General features: G+C 44.3%; 1 protein-coding gene across 1 annotated transcript; it reads left to right on the top strand.

The window, feature by feature from the left end:
• Window positions 1-4,237: 4,237 nt before the first annotated feature.
• LOC129826073 (low-density lipoprotein receptor-related protein 1B-like) lies at window positions 4,238-12,979 on the top strand. Its single transcript, XM_055886382.1, has 23 exons — window positions 4,238-4,293; window positions 4,772-4,930; window positions 5,089-5,304; window positions 5,449-5,679; window positions 6,133-6,348; window positions 6,462-6,698; window positions 6,988-7,203; window positions 7,339-7,568; window positions 7,849-7,978; window positions 8,135-8,325; window positions 8,426-8,609; window positions 8,775-8,987; window positions 9,097-9,283; window positions 9,550-9,751; window positions 9,883-10,047; window positions 10,200-10,400; window positions 10,655-11,195; window positions 11,280-11,399; window positions 11,558-11,665; window positions 11,751-11,984; window positions 12,225-12,585; window positions 12,723-12,825; window positions 12,905-12,979. Exons 1-23 carry the CDS (start codon window positions 4,248-4,250, stop codon window positions 12,926-12,928), a joined length of 4,515 nt encoding a protein of 1,504 aa, XP_055742357.1. The 5' UTR covers window positions 4,238-4,247; the 3' UTR covers window positions 12,929-12,979.
• Window positions 12,980-13,302: the final 323 nt, after the last annotated feature.

Here is a 13,302-nt window from a genome sequence, read left to right as displayed (position 1 = left end):
GAAAGACACCCTAGTAGGCTAGCTGAATTCAGAATCTTAATCCCTCCTGATTGGATCAAACAAGACAATCATATTATTTTAGCATATCGGATTGGCCTACAGCAATGTCAATCTTTTTTGTTTATTTGACAGCATGGTTATTTTTCGAATCTGTCGTTGACATTGTCAGTGAGGAACTAGCTTGCGATACATACTTTTATATGAATTGATATAACTGATAAACCTTTCTCATATTACATAAAGAATAGAGCTGAGGAAAGAAATATTGCATGTAGCGGCATCCCCTAATTTGAAATGATGCACAATTGGTTACTCAAAGATAAGATTTCATGCGAAAAATAAATCCAGGCTACTTTAGATAACAGGTTGATGAAACAACTTTATATGATGTTTCTGTTTGAAAGTAGCAACCACGCCTTGTGTATTTCTCATTCCTCCGTTGAAATCATTGATCTAACACATCTGAGTGGCAGGTTTCAAAGCTCTTCCTAAATCAAATCAAATTGTATTGGTCGCATAGTTCTACACATACCTCGACTAACCTGTACCCCCCCACAGGTGCATCGATGCTTATGTTTCTAACTCCAACAACGCACCATACCTAACAGTACAAAACATTAATACACAAATCCCCAAAATAAAAGAAACAACTTAAGAAATCAGAACAAACAATGTCGGAGTCCGGATATAAAATACATATGTATATAATGGTGTGTATGGACAGTATATAAATATGAAAGGTGTGTACAACAGTAGTTATATGGGATTTACAGATGAAGTGGGTATGTAACATTATTAAAGTGACCAGTGTTCTATCACTATGTACATAGGGCAGCAGTCTCTAAGGTGCAGGTTAGAGTACCCTGTATGATAGCCGGCTAGTAACAGTGACTAAGTTCAGGGCAGGATACTGGGCAGAGGGGCTAGTGGTGACTATTTAACAGTCTAATGGCCTGGACATAGAAGCTGTTTTTCAATCTCTTAGTCCCAGCTTTGATGCACATGTACTGTCTCCTCCTACTATATGGTAGTGGGGTAAACAGGTTGTGACTTGGGTGGCTGAGGTCTTTGATGATCTTCTTGACCTTCCTGTGACACATGGGTACTGTAGACGTCCTGGAGGGCAGGCAGTGTGCCTTGTGGTTTCTGGAGAAGTGGGTACACTCAAATTTTGACAAAACATTTCCAAATGGCCACCACTTGAAGAAAAGGCACCCTGTGTGAAAATGTTGTGAGAAACAGTGACACTGAATGACTCAAAATGATCAATCCCGTATTGGTCTTTCACAGTCAGGCCAACCCAAGCCGTACTGTGCAGGTAAGCTATTGGTAGGCCTACTATTGAACAGATAAATGAGGCTGTCAACTGAATCAGAAATTCACAGGTTTCTGATTAATTATTTTCCTGTTCTGTTGGTTTTCTTCCTTTCATTGTTTAGCTGGGAAAGGCATTATCCTATTCATATTAGTAACCATGATAGTTGTTGCATCTTTAATCTCACCTCTTTCTAATTTTCAAATGGATATTTTCATCTCTGTCAATGAAACCGCTCGCATGTGCGGTGCACATTTTAGTAAGGTGTTTTCCACAAATTGCATTTTGGAACATTGGTGCGTAGGCTTACCACCTTGTGCTTGCACATTGCTGTGCCTAAAATGTGAAGAAATAGTTTATCAACATTTTAAGCTAAACATTCTAGTCTGTTCCATCAGTTTGTCATCTTTTCTTCTGTTTGTAATGTAATTTTCATTATGTGTCGGACCGCAGTAAGACTAGCTGTTGGTTTTGGCATCGGCTAATGGGTAACCTAATAAATCAAATCAAGCCTTATTAATTGAAACATCATATACCTCCACTACACTACTTTGATATGCATCGTGGGGATTAAGATGTGAGTATACGCAATGTTCACTGAAAAATAAGTGTGCATACCTGCATATACCTTCCACTACACCACTGAGTGTGCCCCTGGTGGTGCGTTGGGCTGACCGCACCATCCTCTGGAGACGATACAGCCCGACAGGGCACTCTCAGTTGTGCATTGTAGAAGTTCATGAGGATCTTCTTCGTCACACTGTCTGTGTGGATGGGCCATTTCAGGTTGTCCGTGCACACCGAGGAACTTGAATCTTTTCACCCTCTCCACTGCGACCTGTCGATGTGGATGGGGCGTACTCTCTGCTGGTTCCTGAAGTCCACGATTGGCTCCTTAGTTTTGTTGACGTTGAGGAAGAGGTTATTGTCCTGGCACCACTCTGCTAGGGTCTTCTCCCTGTAGGCTGTCTGGTCATTGTTGGTAATCAGGCCTAACACTTGTTTGTCAGAAAACTTGATGATTGAGTTGGAGACGTGAACAGTCATGGGTGAACAGGGAGTACAGGAACGGGCTGAGCACGCTATTACAGTATCAAATCAAATTGATTTATAAAGCCCTTCTTACATCAGCTGATGTCTCAAAGTGCTGTACAGAAACCCAGCCTAAAACCCCAAACAGCAAGCAATGCAGGTGTAGAAGCACAGTGGCTAGGAAAAACTCCCTAGAAAGGCCAGAACCTAGGAATAAATCTAGAGAGGAACCAGGCTATGAGGGGTGGACAGTCCTCTTCTGGCTGTGCCGGGTGGAGATTATAACAGAACATGGCCTAGATGTTCAAATTTTCATAGATGACCAACAGGGTCAAATAATAATAATCACAGTGGTTGTCGAGGGTGCAACAGGTCAGCACCTCAGGAGTAAATGTCAGTTGGCTTTTCGTAGCCGATCACATTCAGAGTATCTCTACCGCGCCTGCTGACTCTAGAGAGTTGAAAACAGCAGGTCTGGGACAGGTAGCACGTCCGGTGAACAGGTCAGGGTTCCATAGCCGCAGGCAGAACAGTTGTAACTGGAGCAGCAGCATGGCCAGATGGACTGGGAACAGCAAGGAGTCATCATGCCAGGTAGTCCTGAGGCATGGTCCTAGGGCTCAGGTCCTCCAAGAGAGAGAGAGAGAAAGAAAGAAAGAAAGAAAGGAGAGAAAGAGAGAGAGAATTAGAGAGAGCATACTTAAATTCACACAGGACACCGGATAAGACAGGAGAAATACTCCAGATATAACAGACTGACCCTGGCCCCCGGATACATAAACTACTGCAGCATAAATACTGGAGGCTGAGACAGGAGGGGTCGGGAGACACTGTGGCCACATCCGACGATACCCCCGGACAGGGCCAAACATAACCCCACCCACTTTGCCAAAGCCCAGCCCCCACACCACTAGTATATGTCCGTGACCATGAAAGAAGCAATTTTAAAAGTATTCAAACACGGCCACGGATTTACCACCATGGTATCATCTTAATAGTCTAAGTGGCTTCCTTTCCTCATTTCCTTCCATTCATCTGCATGGATGTCGAAAACCAGGATGGGCGGAAGCAAAATGTAGAGAGCATCAAAACCATGATGAGTAAATTTAGACTGACTGACTGATCAACACATAATATTGAGTAGTTATTTAGGATGTAAGGTGATTTGTAGATCAGTCAGTCAGTCTCGACTAACCTTTAAAGTCAGCTGCAATGTCAAAAGAATCGCCTTTAAAGTAGGCACGCCCTGGGCGTTCAATATTGCAGCCAACAGTGCAGGCAACTGCCGACTGACTGATCTACAAAGAACCTTACATCAATCACTAACTACTTATTATTAATTTCAAGATCAGTCAGTCACAATTTATCCATTATACATTAGTTTTGATCCTTTCGAACACTGCCAAAGAGAGGAAGCCATGATTCCTCCTCATGTTCCCTCCTCGCGTTCTCTCTCCTCACCTCCTTCTCAAACCCCATTAGAAGGAGGTGAGGAGAGAGGATGCAAGGAATCAAGGAAATGCAATTGAGATTCTCCCACACTCCATAAGTCGTCCTCATAGGCCGTGTTCGAGAGGATCAAAACCTCAATGTATCCATGGGTAAATTGTGAATGACTGACTGCTCTACAAATAATAATGAGTTGTTATTTATGATGCAAGGTAATTTGTAGATCAGTTAGTCGGAGGCCATAGTAATCGGACATTGAACAAAGACATTGTAATCTTGTTTTTTAGTAGTAAAATGTACAAAAATTGTCATCTGTCCATGTGAGATTAGCCTCATAGAGCTCCTTCACCCTCACTGATTGGTTCAATGTTCAATTAGTATCACCTGGCATCATTATAAAAATCCTTGACCTGAGCACATGCATTACTTGGTCATCTTGCATTCATCAGGCATGGCTTTCTATCTGCTTCTGTGTATAGCAATTTTGGAGATCTCAGGTGAGTAATGGGGCATGCTTGTGGTTGACGGCTTTCACCAATCCGTTAAGCTTGTGTTTTTGGCGTTGGACTATATCTGCCACCAGTAAGAATTTAGCTAGCTTCATAAAGTAGCCAATGTTGCTAATAATACATTTGGCTAACTACGTTATCAACACTGATGTTTGGAATTGCCAATAGCTTTGTCTTTGGTTGAGGTGAAAGGTCAGTTCTCAACTTTGGTTTAAAAAAAAAAAAAAAATCTGTTTCCCACTTGTAATTATGATTTAGTCATTCAAGTGAAACTTTCCAGTTGTAACTCAACTTCCGATATGTCTAACAGTACGTGAATGCCCAATAATTGTACCAAAACTTGTGACTAGACCGCCCTCTACAATCCACATTGTTATTCACTGAAATGATTACCTTTAATTCCTTTGTCATTGTTCAGACATCTCATATTTAGAGAATTAATAATTTATTTTTTACTTCCAAATAGTTTTGCGTGCAGCTGTGCGGACTCCATTGAAATGCAACCTGGGCACTAAACCCTGCAAGGATGGCTCTGAGTGTATTCTCTACCAGCATGTGTGTGACGGAGAAGTCGACTGTAGGGATGGCTCTGATGAGGAGGACTGCACTGTCACATGCACTAAAGGTTTCCACTCGATTTCCATTGCTTTCACCAATCTAGTGTTATCAGTGATTTCCTCAAGGAAGGATGGGCCCCAGGATTTTTACATAAATAAAATCATCAGTTTCAGTTAAATCTCTGTCCCCCCAACATTTGAAGTAGTGTTTCATCCATTCATTTAGGCCAGTTTCTGTGTACCCATGGGAAGAAGTGCATTGACCAGAAGCAGGTGTGTGACGGGGTGGCCCAGTGTCAGGACCGTTCTGATGAGGTGGACTGCCTAAAGGACATGGAGGGCTGTGCTCACCACTGTGACAACACAACCCGCTGCCTCCCTAAAACCTTCCTCTGTGATGGCGAGAACGACTGCCTGGACGGCACCGACGAGGCCAACTGTGGTAATGCCCCCCCCTCACTGTCACTATTGCTTGAGTTTTGATTAAACATGGTCCCTATTACATCTTTCAACTTATGTAAATGCATGTCGATTTATTGCATCTTGTCCTTTGACACTAAAGTCAGTTTCACCCCCACCCCCCCAGATTCAGACTCTGATGGTCATAAAAATCATGATGTTGAAGTTTCTGAAAATGAATCGAGCAACTACAAAGGGTCTACCACCATGTCTGCACCAGCACCCCTCAAGTGTCCTTTTGGCACTAAACCATGTCAGGACAAGACTGAGTGTGTTCTTTACAGCCATGTGTGTGATGGAGATGCAGATTGTAAAGATGGCTCAGATGAGCAAACCTGTTCATTAGAATGTGAAAATGGTAAGAACCGGTGCATAGAAATGTATGACATTTTGAAAAGCATATTCCTCCCCCTGGTTTATTGTATAAGACAATACTGCTCTAGTGCAGTTGTTCCCAACCAGGGCTACTAGGCTCCCTCGGTTTTACATGGCCTATCCACAGGGGGTACTTCAAGGCTAATGAGACCATAGGCCTACTGGTAAAATGCACTTGAGGGGGTACTTCAGGCAGAGAAATTCAGTTGGTGGTACAGTAACTGCAGAAGGTGGGGACCAGTGCTTCTTGTGTAATACATGCTCACTGTAGCAACATTTTGAACTATCTAGCTTATTTGCATTCACTCAAATACCAATTGAACATACACACAGAACATAGTTGCATAGACCACTGCATGTTTAGAATTCCTCTTAGAAATATTCCTCACAGGTCACCATTGTCATTGACTGCTCTTAAACTGTACTGTATGTTCAGGCGAGTTTCAGTGTGCCCATGGGATGAAGTGCATTGACCAGAGGCAGGTGTGTGACGGGGTGGCCCAGTGTCAGGACCGTTCTGATGAGACGCACTGTCTGAAGCCCATGGAGGGCTGTGCTCACCACTGTGACGACAAGACCCGCTGCCTCCCTGACACCTTCCTCTGTGATGGAGAGAGGGACTGCCTGGACGGCACCGACGAGGCCAACTGTGGTAATGCCCCCCCTCACTGGCACTTGCTTGAGTTTTGTTAAACATGGTCCTTATTTATCTATAAATTTATTGCCTCTTGTCCTTTGATACTAAAGTCAGTATTTCACCCTTAGATTCGGACTCCACTGATGATCATAAAAATCATCGCTATTTTGTTGCTGAAGATTATGACGGCAACAACGAAGGGAATGCCACCTCAATGTCGGCACCAGCACCCCTCAAGTGTACTTTTGGCACTAAACCATGCCAGAGCAATATTGAGTGTGTGCTTTACAGCCATGTGTGTGATGGAGAGGCAGATTGTAAAGATGGCTCCGATGAGGAAGGGTGTTCATTAGAATGTGGACGTGGTAAGAATCAGTCAACATAAAAAAAATAAACATGGATAGTAGTTTGATATTTTGAAAAGCATATTCCTCCCCGCGCTTTTATTCTGTACATGACAGTACTGCTCTCTAATAATACATGTTCAGTGTAACCTTTAACTACCTGGAATTCACTCAAACCCATTGAACATGTACACACGGAACAGTTGCATAGACCACTGCATGGTGTGCATGTTTAGAGTTCCGTCTTAGAAAATATTCCTCACAGGTCACCATTGTCATTGACTGTTCTTAAACTGTATTGTATGTTCAGGCCAGTTTCAGTGTGCCCATGGGATGAAGTGCATTGACCAGAGGCAGGTGTGTGACGGGGTGGCCCAGTGTCAGGACCGTTCTGATGAGATGCACTGCCTGAAGCCCATGGAGGGCTGTGGTCACCACTGTGACGACAAGACCCGCTGCCTCCCTGACACCTTCCTCTGTGATGGCGAGAGGGACTGCCTGGACGGCACCGACGAGGCCAACTGCGGTTAGTTTCATTTCCAAGGAACCACAACTTAAGCAGAACTGGGGCCATGTTGAAACTGTCAAATCTTGTCCAAACTGCTCGATTTTAGAGGAAGTTCAATTTAAGAAATTGTCGTTTGGTCCCCTTTACCCATAGCTGATGAGAGCTGCAGCAGTGGGGAGTTCCGTTGCACCAGTGGTCAGTGTACATCTATAAGCATGCGCTGCGACGGGCATCCTGACTGTTGGGACCACTCTGACGAGGAGAGCTGCACCAAGCCCCCCCAGTGCACCACCAACCACCGCTGCCCACACAGCCAGGAGTGTCTGCTGGAGGAGTGGGTCTGTGATGGGGAGCAGGACTGTAAAGATGGCTCTGATGAAAAGGTGGGAACATTTGGCCTGGGTGCAAGTCTGTTTCACATGACAATTCCATAAGGAGTTGTCAAGGGGGCAGAAACTGGCAGGCAGGATGGGTAATGTTAGAGATTTGTAGAATTGAGTTCAATGGGTTACAGCCTCATTTATTACTCTTAATTGATTTAGTATATCCTCAAGCCACCTGATCTCACGAGCTTGCACGGCTGTTCGCTATACGATAGCGCTGTGGTATTGACGAGGCTAGTAGTTCAACTTGGATAGAATACAGTATATTGAATTCTTTCAGGATTGCAAGATGTTCCAATTGAAGTGTGGGGAGTTCCAGTGGGCCTGTACATCAAAGAGCCAATGTGTTCCCAAAGCATGGAGATGTGATGGAACAAAGGACTGTGCTGACGAAAGTGACGAGGCAGGATGTACGTAAAGATACTTATTCTAGCTATGGATGATTTGTTAATTATTTGATTGTTATGTTGAAACTGAATTTGTAATAGTAAATTAATAAGCCTTTCAATTATTCAGACATTAGTAAAAATCGACTAAGTTTGGGTTTTTTGTACATCTGTTAATAGGTGGTCAGGTGGAAACATGCCCCTCTCACCAGTTCCAGTGTGCTAGTATGTCGGAGTGTTTGGACACAGCCCTGGTGTGTAACTTGGTCAGAAACTGTGCTGATGGTTCTGATGAGGGTGGCGACTGCGAAACCAAGTGTCCAGACAAAGCCCTATGTGTCCAAAACTGCTACAGCACACCACAGGGAACAGTGAGTAATGGGGAAATGGTCTCAACTTGAGACCGCTTTGTTTTTATTTATCTGCATTGTCTTTGACCACCTCTACCCATTCTGTTTCTCTCCCATAAAGAGGTGTGGGTGTAAGGCTGGTTACCAGCTCGACAAGGATGCAGTGTCCTGTGGTGATATTGATGAGTGTGAAGGTGGTAGACAAGTTTGCAGCCACTCATGCGTAAACACTCAGGGCTCCTTCCACTGTCACTGCAACCCTGGTTACCTGCTGGAATCTGATGGCCGCCGCTGCAAGATCATGGGTAAAATATCAAGGCTTAGTGACAATGGAAATTCCCTCTGCTTGATTAAAAAAAAAAAAATTGGGGGTGAATGTGTAGACAGTGAACTGACTTTTGGAGTGCAGGGTATGTTTACTTCAGCCAACGTCACAGTCGGTCTATACCAACCCACATTCTTTCCCACAGGTGAGCCGTATCTTCTGGCCTCTGTGCAGACAGACCTGTTCCTTGTTGGGCTGAGAAGCAGTAGTCTGGATGTCCTGGTGTCCTCTGCTAAGAAAGCCATCCTGTCTGTGGACTATGACTGGAGGGATCAGAGGGTGTTCTGGGTCAGCCTGGATTCAGAGAGCATAAAGTGGTCCTCTCTAGACCAAAAAAAACGAGGAACCCTTTTCAAAGGTTAGTATTATGGTTAAATTAAGCATAACAATTGAGGCTGTAAATGCCACTGAAAACAACAGGGTGAAGTTATTTGCTTACTTATTGTTACACATTTTGATCTCTACAGGCATCAAATCTGACTGCATTGCTGTTGACTGGGTAGGGAGAAACCTGTACTGGATTGATGGCATTGGAGGTGGTCGGATTATTGCTATTGGATTAAACTCAACCATTACGAGGGCTCTGGATCTCACGGTCATTCTTGACAAGGACTTTGAACAACCTCTCTCTCTGGCACTCCTGCCACAGAAGGGGCAAGTATATTTTGTAGTTGTGACTGATGAATAGCACCCACCCAAACATTCTAGTGCTTTTGTATTTGTTTGGAGAAGGGTGATTTTGACTAAATTAATACATGCTGCGTAACAATCTTGATCAGGGACAGGGTCTTATTGAATTGGTGTCAACCTAACCGCTGTCCTATTGTAGGCTCATGTTATTTAATAAATATGTATTGTGTTTTCAGGAGACAGACCTTTTCGGTAATCAACAAAAAACATTGATTTGGATTTAATTGCAGGCTCATGTTCTGGTCAGAGTTTAGTAACGAGGCAAAGATTGAGCGGGCAGGAATGGATGGGTCTGAGAGGAGAGTGGTGGTCAGTCACAGCCTCAGCTGGCCAGGCAGTCTGGCTGTGGACCCAATAGGGGAGCGGCTCTACTGGACAGACAAGAAGCTTGGGTGCATTGGCTCAGCCACCCTGGATGGCGGGGACATCAAGGTACTACAAATGGATGGTTGTTTGCATAGGACTTGATCAGACTTGTAGTGTAATGGTGCTTAAAATGAAATCCTACCTGAGTTGGATAGCGGACATTGAAATATGGCTATCTGTTCCTTTCCCTCCTGAAGATTCTGCAGTTGACGGAGACCACCAACCCGTTCTCGGTCACAGTTTTCAATGACCTGCTCTACTGGTCAGACACCAAGAGGGGAACTATTCAAGGGGCTAATAAAATCACTGGAAAGAACCGCCAAGTTATACTAAAACGACCTGCACAACCCTTTGGACTCAAAGCAAGTATCTTTTCCCCAATTTCAATGTGTGAATTGTAAGCAATTTCTTTTCACCTAAATAAGATGGCAATCTCATGGGTTTGCTGTAATTGCACAAAGAACATGTTTGTATTCAAGTGTGCTTAATGATTTGCATGTATCTGGGGGTGCAGGTCATTCATCCACTGCTGCAAACAAGCACCGATAGTCCCTGTGAGAAACTTCGTTGCTCTCACCTGTGTGTGTTGGCCCCTGGCCCCAAAGGGGTTTGCAAGTGTCCCTCTGGTCTGCTCCTAGCGGATGATGGCCTCAACTGCTCCAACCTGGTCAACTCTGCCTTCCTCTTGGTGTTGTCTCCAACTGTTGTGACACAGGTAGGACTCTGCCCACTCAGGTTTACCCACTGCACTATATTCAATGCTACATTGACTATTAATGAATTATAGTCCCTGTCCTCTCAAATGAAAAGCTCTTAGGAATGCCTGGTAACATGTAAGCTCTCAGTAGTAACCTGTACTTTGAGTCTGGAAGCCCGATTGGCTTTGCGTGCTACTTGTGTGCAGTTATTCAGGAGTAAACGACAAACTTCTCCACCACCATGCACTTAGATGTATGTATATGTCTCTAGATATACCTGCAGACCATGCTCAGTGCTGTGGGCCTGAAGACCTGGCCTGAGCACCTCTCCCTACCTCTTGCCAATGTCAATGAGGCAGCCATGTTGGATTACACCCTACGAGACAAGATCCTGTACCTGGCTGACTCTGACCAGTCTTCTGTAGGCCTTTTCAAGCTGAAGGAGACCAGCTTGGTGCCTCGCGGTCTGTTCCTGCAACTTAAAGGGGACACTGTCACAGCCCTGGCTCTAGACTGGATAACCCTCAACGTATACTGGAGTAGCACCAAACAGCCACGCCTGCAGGTCACCTCTTCCAATGGGGAACACACTGCTGTGTTAATTCATGATATGGGAAGTCTGGCGTCCATAGCTCTTCACCCACTTAGTGGAAGACTCTGTTTTACCAACCTGGCCAAGCAGGGGGAAGGTGCTCATGTGGAGTGTGCTCACATGGACGGGGGGAAGCGAGTTCCGGTTTGGAAGGATGCTGTGCAGCCCACCTCCCTGACTTTCACCAATGATGGCGGGGAGATTTACTGGGCTGACATCGGTGAGGAACCATTGTTATACAATACAAACCCTCACTTTAAGTCAATCTATAGGTGGTGATGGAATACTTTATTTTATGTTCCAGGTGCTGGGGTGATCGGCTCTGTCAAAGTTGATGGTTCTGGATACAATGAGTTTACAACTGGGGATGGCCTTACTGCATTTGCGCTCAGCAACGGCATGCTCCTCTGGGTGACAGACCATGGTAATGTAGATTATTCTTTATTAACACAGCTACCAGTACTCAGTGCCACATTACTGTAGCCAGATGGCTGTGACATTAATGAAAGTATTACTAAGGATAATGGTTCTTTCACCATGGTTTTGGATTATCATTGCTGGTTAACATATCAAATGTTTCAGACACGACCCAAGTTTGGTATAGAGATGACCAACTGATCAAGACACTTTGGTTTGAGGTCAACACTGAAGTTGTCAGTTTGAAGGCCTACAGCAAGTCCAGCCAGATGGGTAAGAAAGGCCACAACATTTGCACACAACTCTATTTACTGAGACTATTCACATTTTACTCTTCCTCATACACATCTATTTCTAGGTTTCAACTTCTGCTCAGATGGGAATGGAGACTGCAGTCACTTGTGTCTGGCTGTCCCTGGTGGTAGGACATGTACGTGTGCCCATGGCCATCGACCAGTCAATGCCACACACTGTGCCCTAGACCAGCACTGCCCAGCTGGTAGTAGACCCTGTCTGGACGGGCACACATGCCTCCCCCTGGAGAAGTTCTGTGATGGGCATCCTGACTGCCACGACACCTCGGATGAGAATTGTGAGATTTCTATTAGCAATGCCTGAAATTAACAATCTTAGCTGTAACTCAGCATTTCCCACACCTGGTCCTAGAGGATCCTTAGCGCTACACACCTCAAGTGGTTAACACAAGCTTTTATTTAATTCAGTTGTGTAGTAAGGCAAACAAATATGCAGCTCTTAGGGTTCCCAGGACCATGATTCGCTGTCATAACCTAACCTCTATTGAATACAAAACTAGTCTGATATTCTTCACCAGGTGTCCATCTCAAAGGGCAGTCTGAAGTCCAGTCTAAAGCTCCAACCCTGCTGCCAAGCCCCAGCATTCCCATGTCTGCAGATCCTGGCTCTACCACTCTGGACAACAGTGGGCTGGTGAGAAACCTGGATGTCAAGCAGCAGTGTAGCGAGAAGCGCTGTAATGGGAATGGGGAGTGTGTGGAGACCAATGGGGGCACCTCCTGTGCCTGTGGTCTAGGCTACAGTGGAGACTCCTGCCAAGACCAGCTCGCCAATACCATGCAAGGCCCACTAATCTATGGGGCTGTTGGTCTCTGTGCTGGGATTGTAGTTATCAGTGTCCTTGTTGCTGTGGTCAGGAGGAAGATTGCAAACACAAGGTAAGCCATCCCAACTGCTTGTATGGCTTTGCCATTTAGTTGAACATATCAATCTACTAGGTTTCTTGCGTTTAGAATGCTTTCTAATGTGAGCTGTTTGGCAACAGATTGAATCTATTCTCCTTTTCCATTCCTAGGCGAGCTGGCCCTGTGGTAAAGCAGACCAGTATGACTGACTTGGAGAAACTTGGAGATTCTCCCTCTACACAACCTTCACCTGACGAAACTAACTTTTCAGAGGTACAGTAGGCTGTTTTAAATTGTATTTAAAAGCAAATAAGTTATAAGTTTTGCCAAACAATTTTTTTGTATTTCACAGGAAGTGGTGTCATCTGTGGCGTAACTAATTAAACTGCATATTTTATGCCTAATCAATAAAGGATGTTGCATTTTCTATGGGCTTGTTTTTATACACATTTCCAATTTTGGTCCATAGGGATTGCCTTTTGAGTAGCTCTACACAAGTAAACAGTGGACTTGATTTTTGACCTTTAGGCAATGAAAATAACTAATTTGGTTCTGACCACATTTTATAATGACTTTGCCCTTGAACAGTATTTAAATGATAAAACAAAAGCTTTTAAGATTCTCAAGTTATATGCAGTGGTGGAAAGTACTCCAATTTTCATACTTGAGTAAAAGTAAAGATGCCTTAATAGAAAGTCACCCAGTAAAATTCTACTTGAGGAAGTGTTTGGTTTTAAATATACATTAGCA

This window comes from Salvelinus fontinalis, chromosome 28, assembly GCF_029448725.1.
Source record: "Salvelinus fontinalis isolate EN_2023a chromosome 28, ASM2944872v1, whole genome shotgun sequence".
Classification (NCBI taxonomy): Eukaryota; Metazoa; Chordata; class Actinopteri; order Salmoniformes; family Salmonidae; genus Salvelinus; species Salvelinus fontinalis.
The sequence above is the reverse complement of the archived record's forward strand: the minus strand, read 5'-3'. Positions and strand labels throughout refer to the sequence as shown.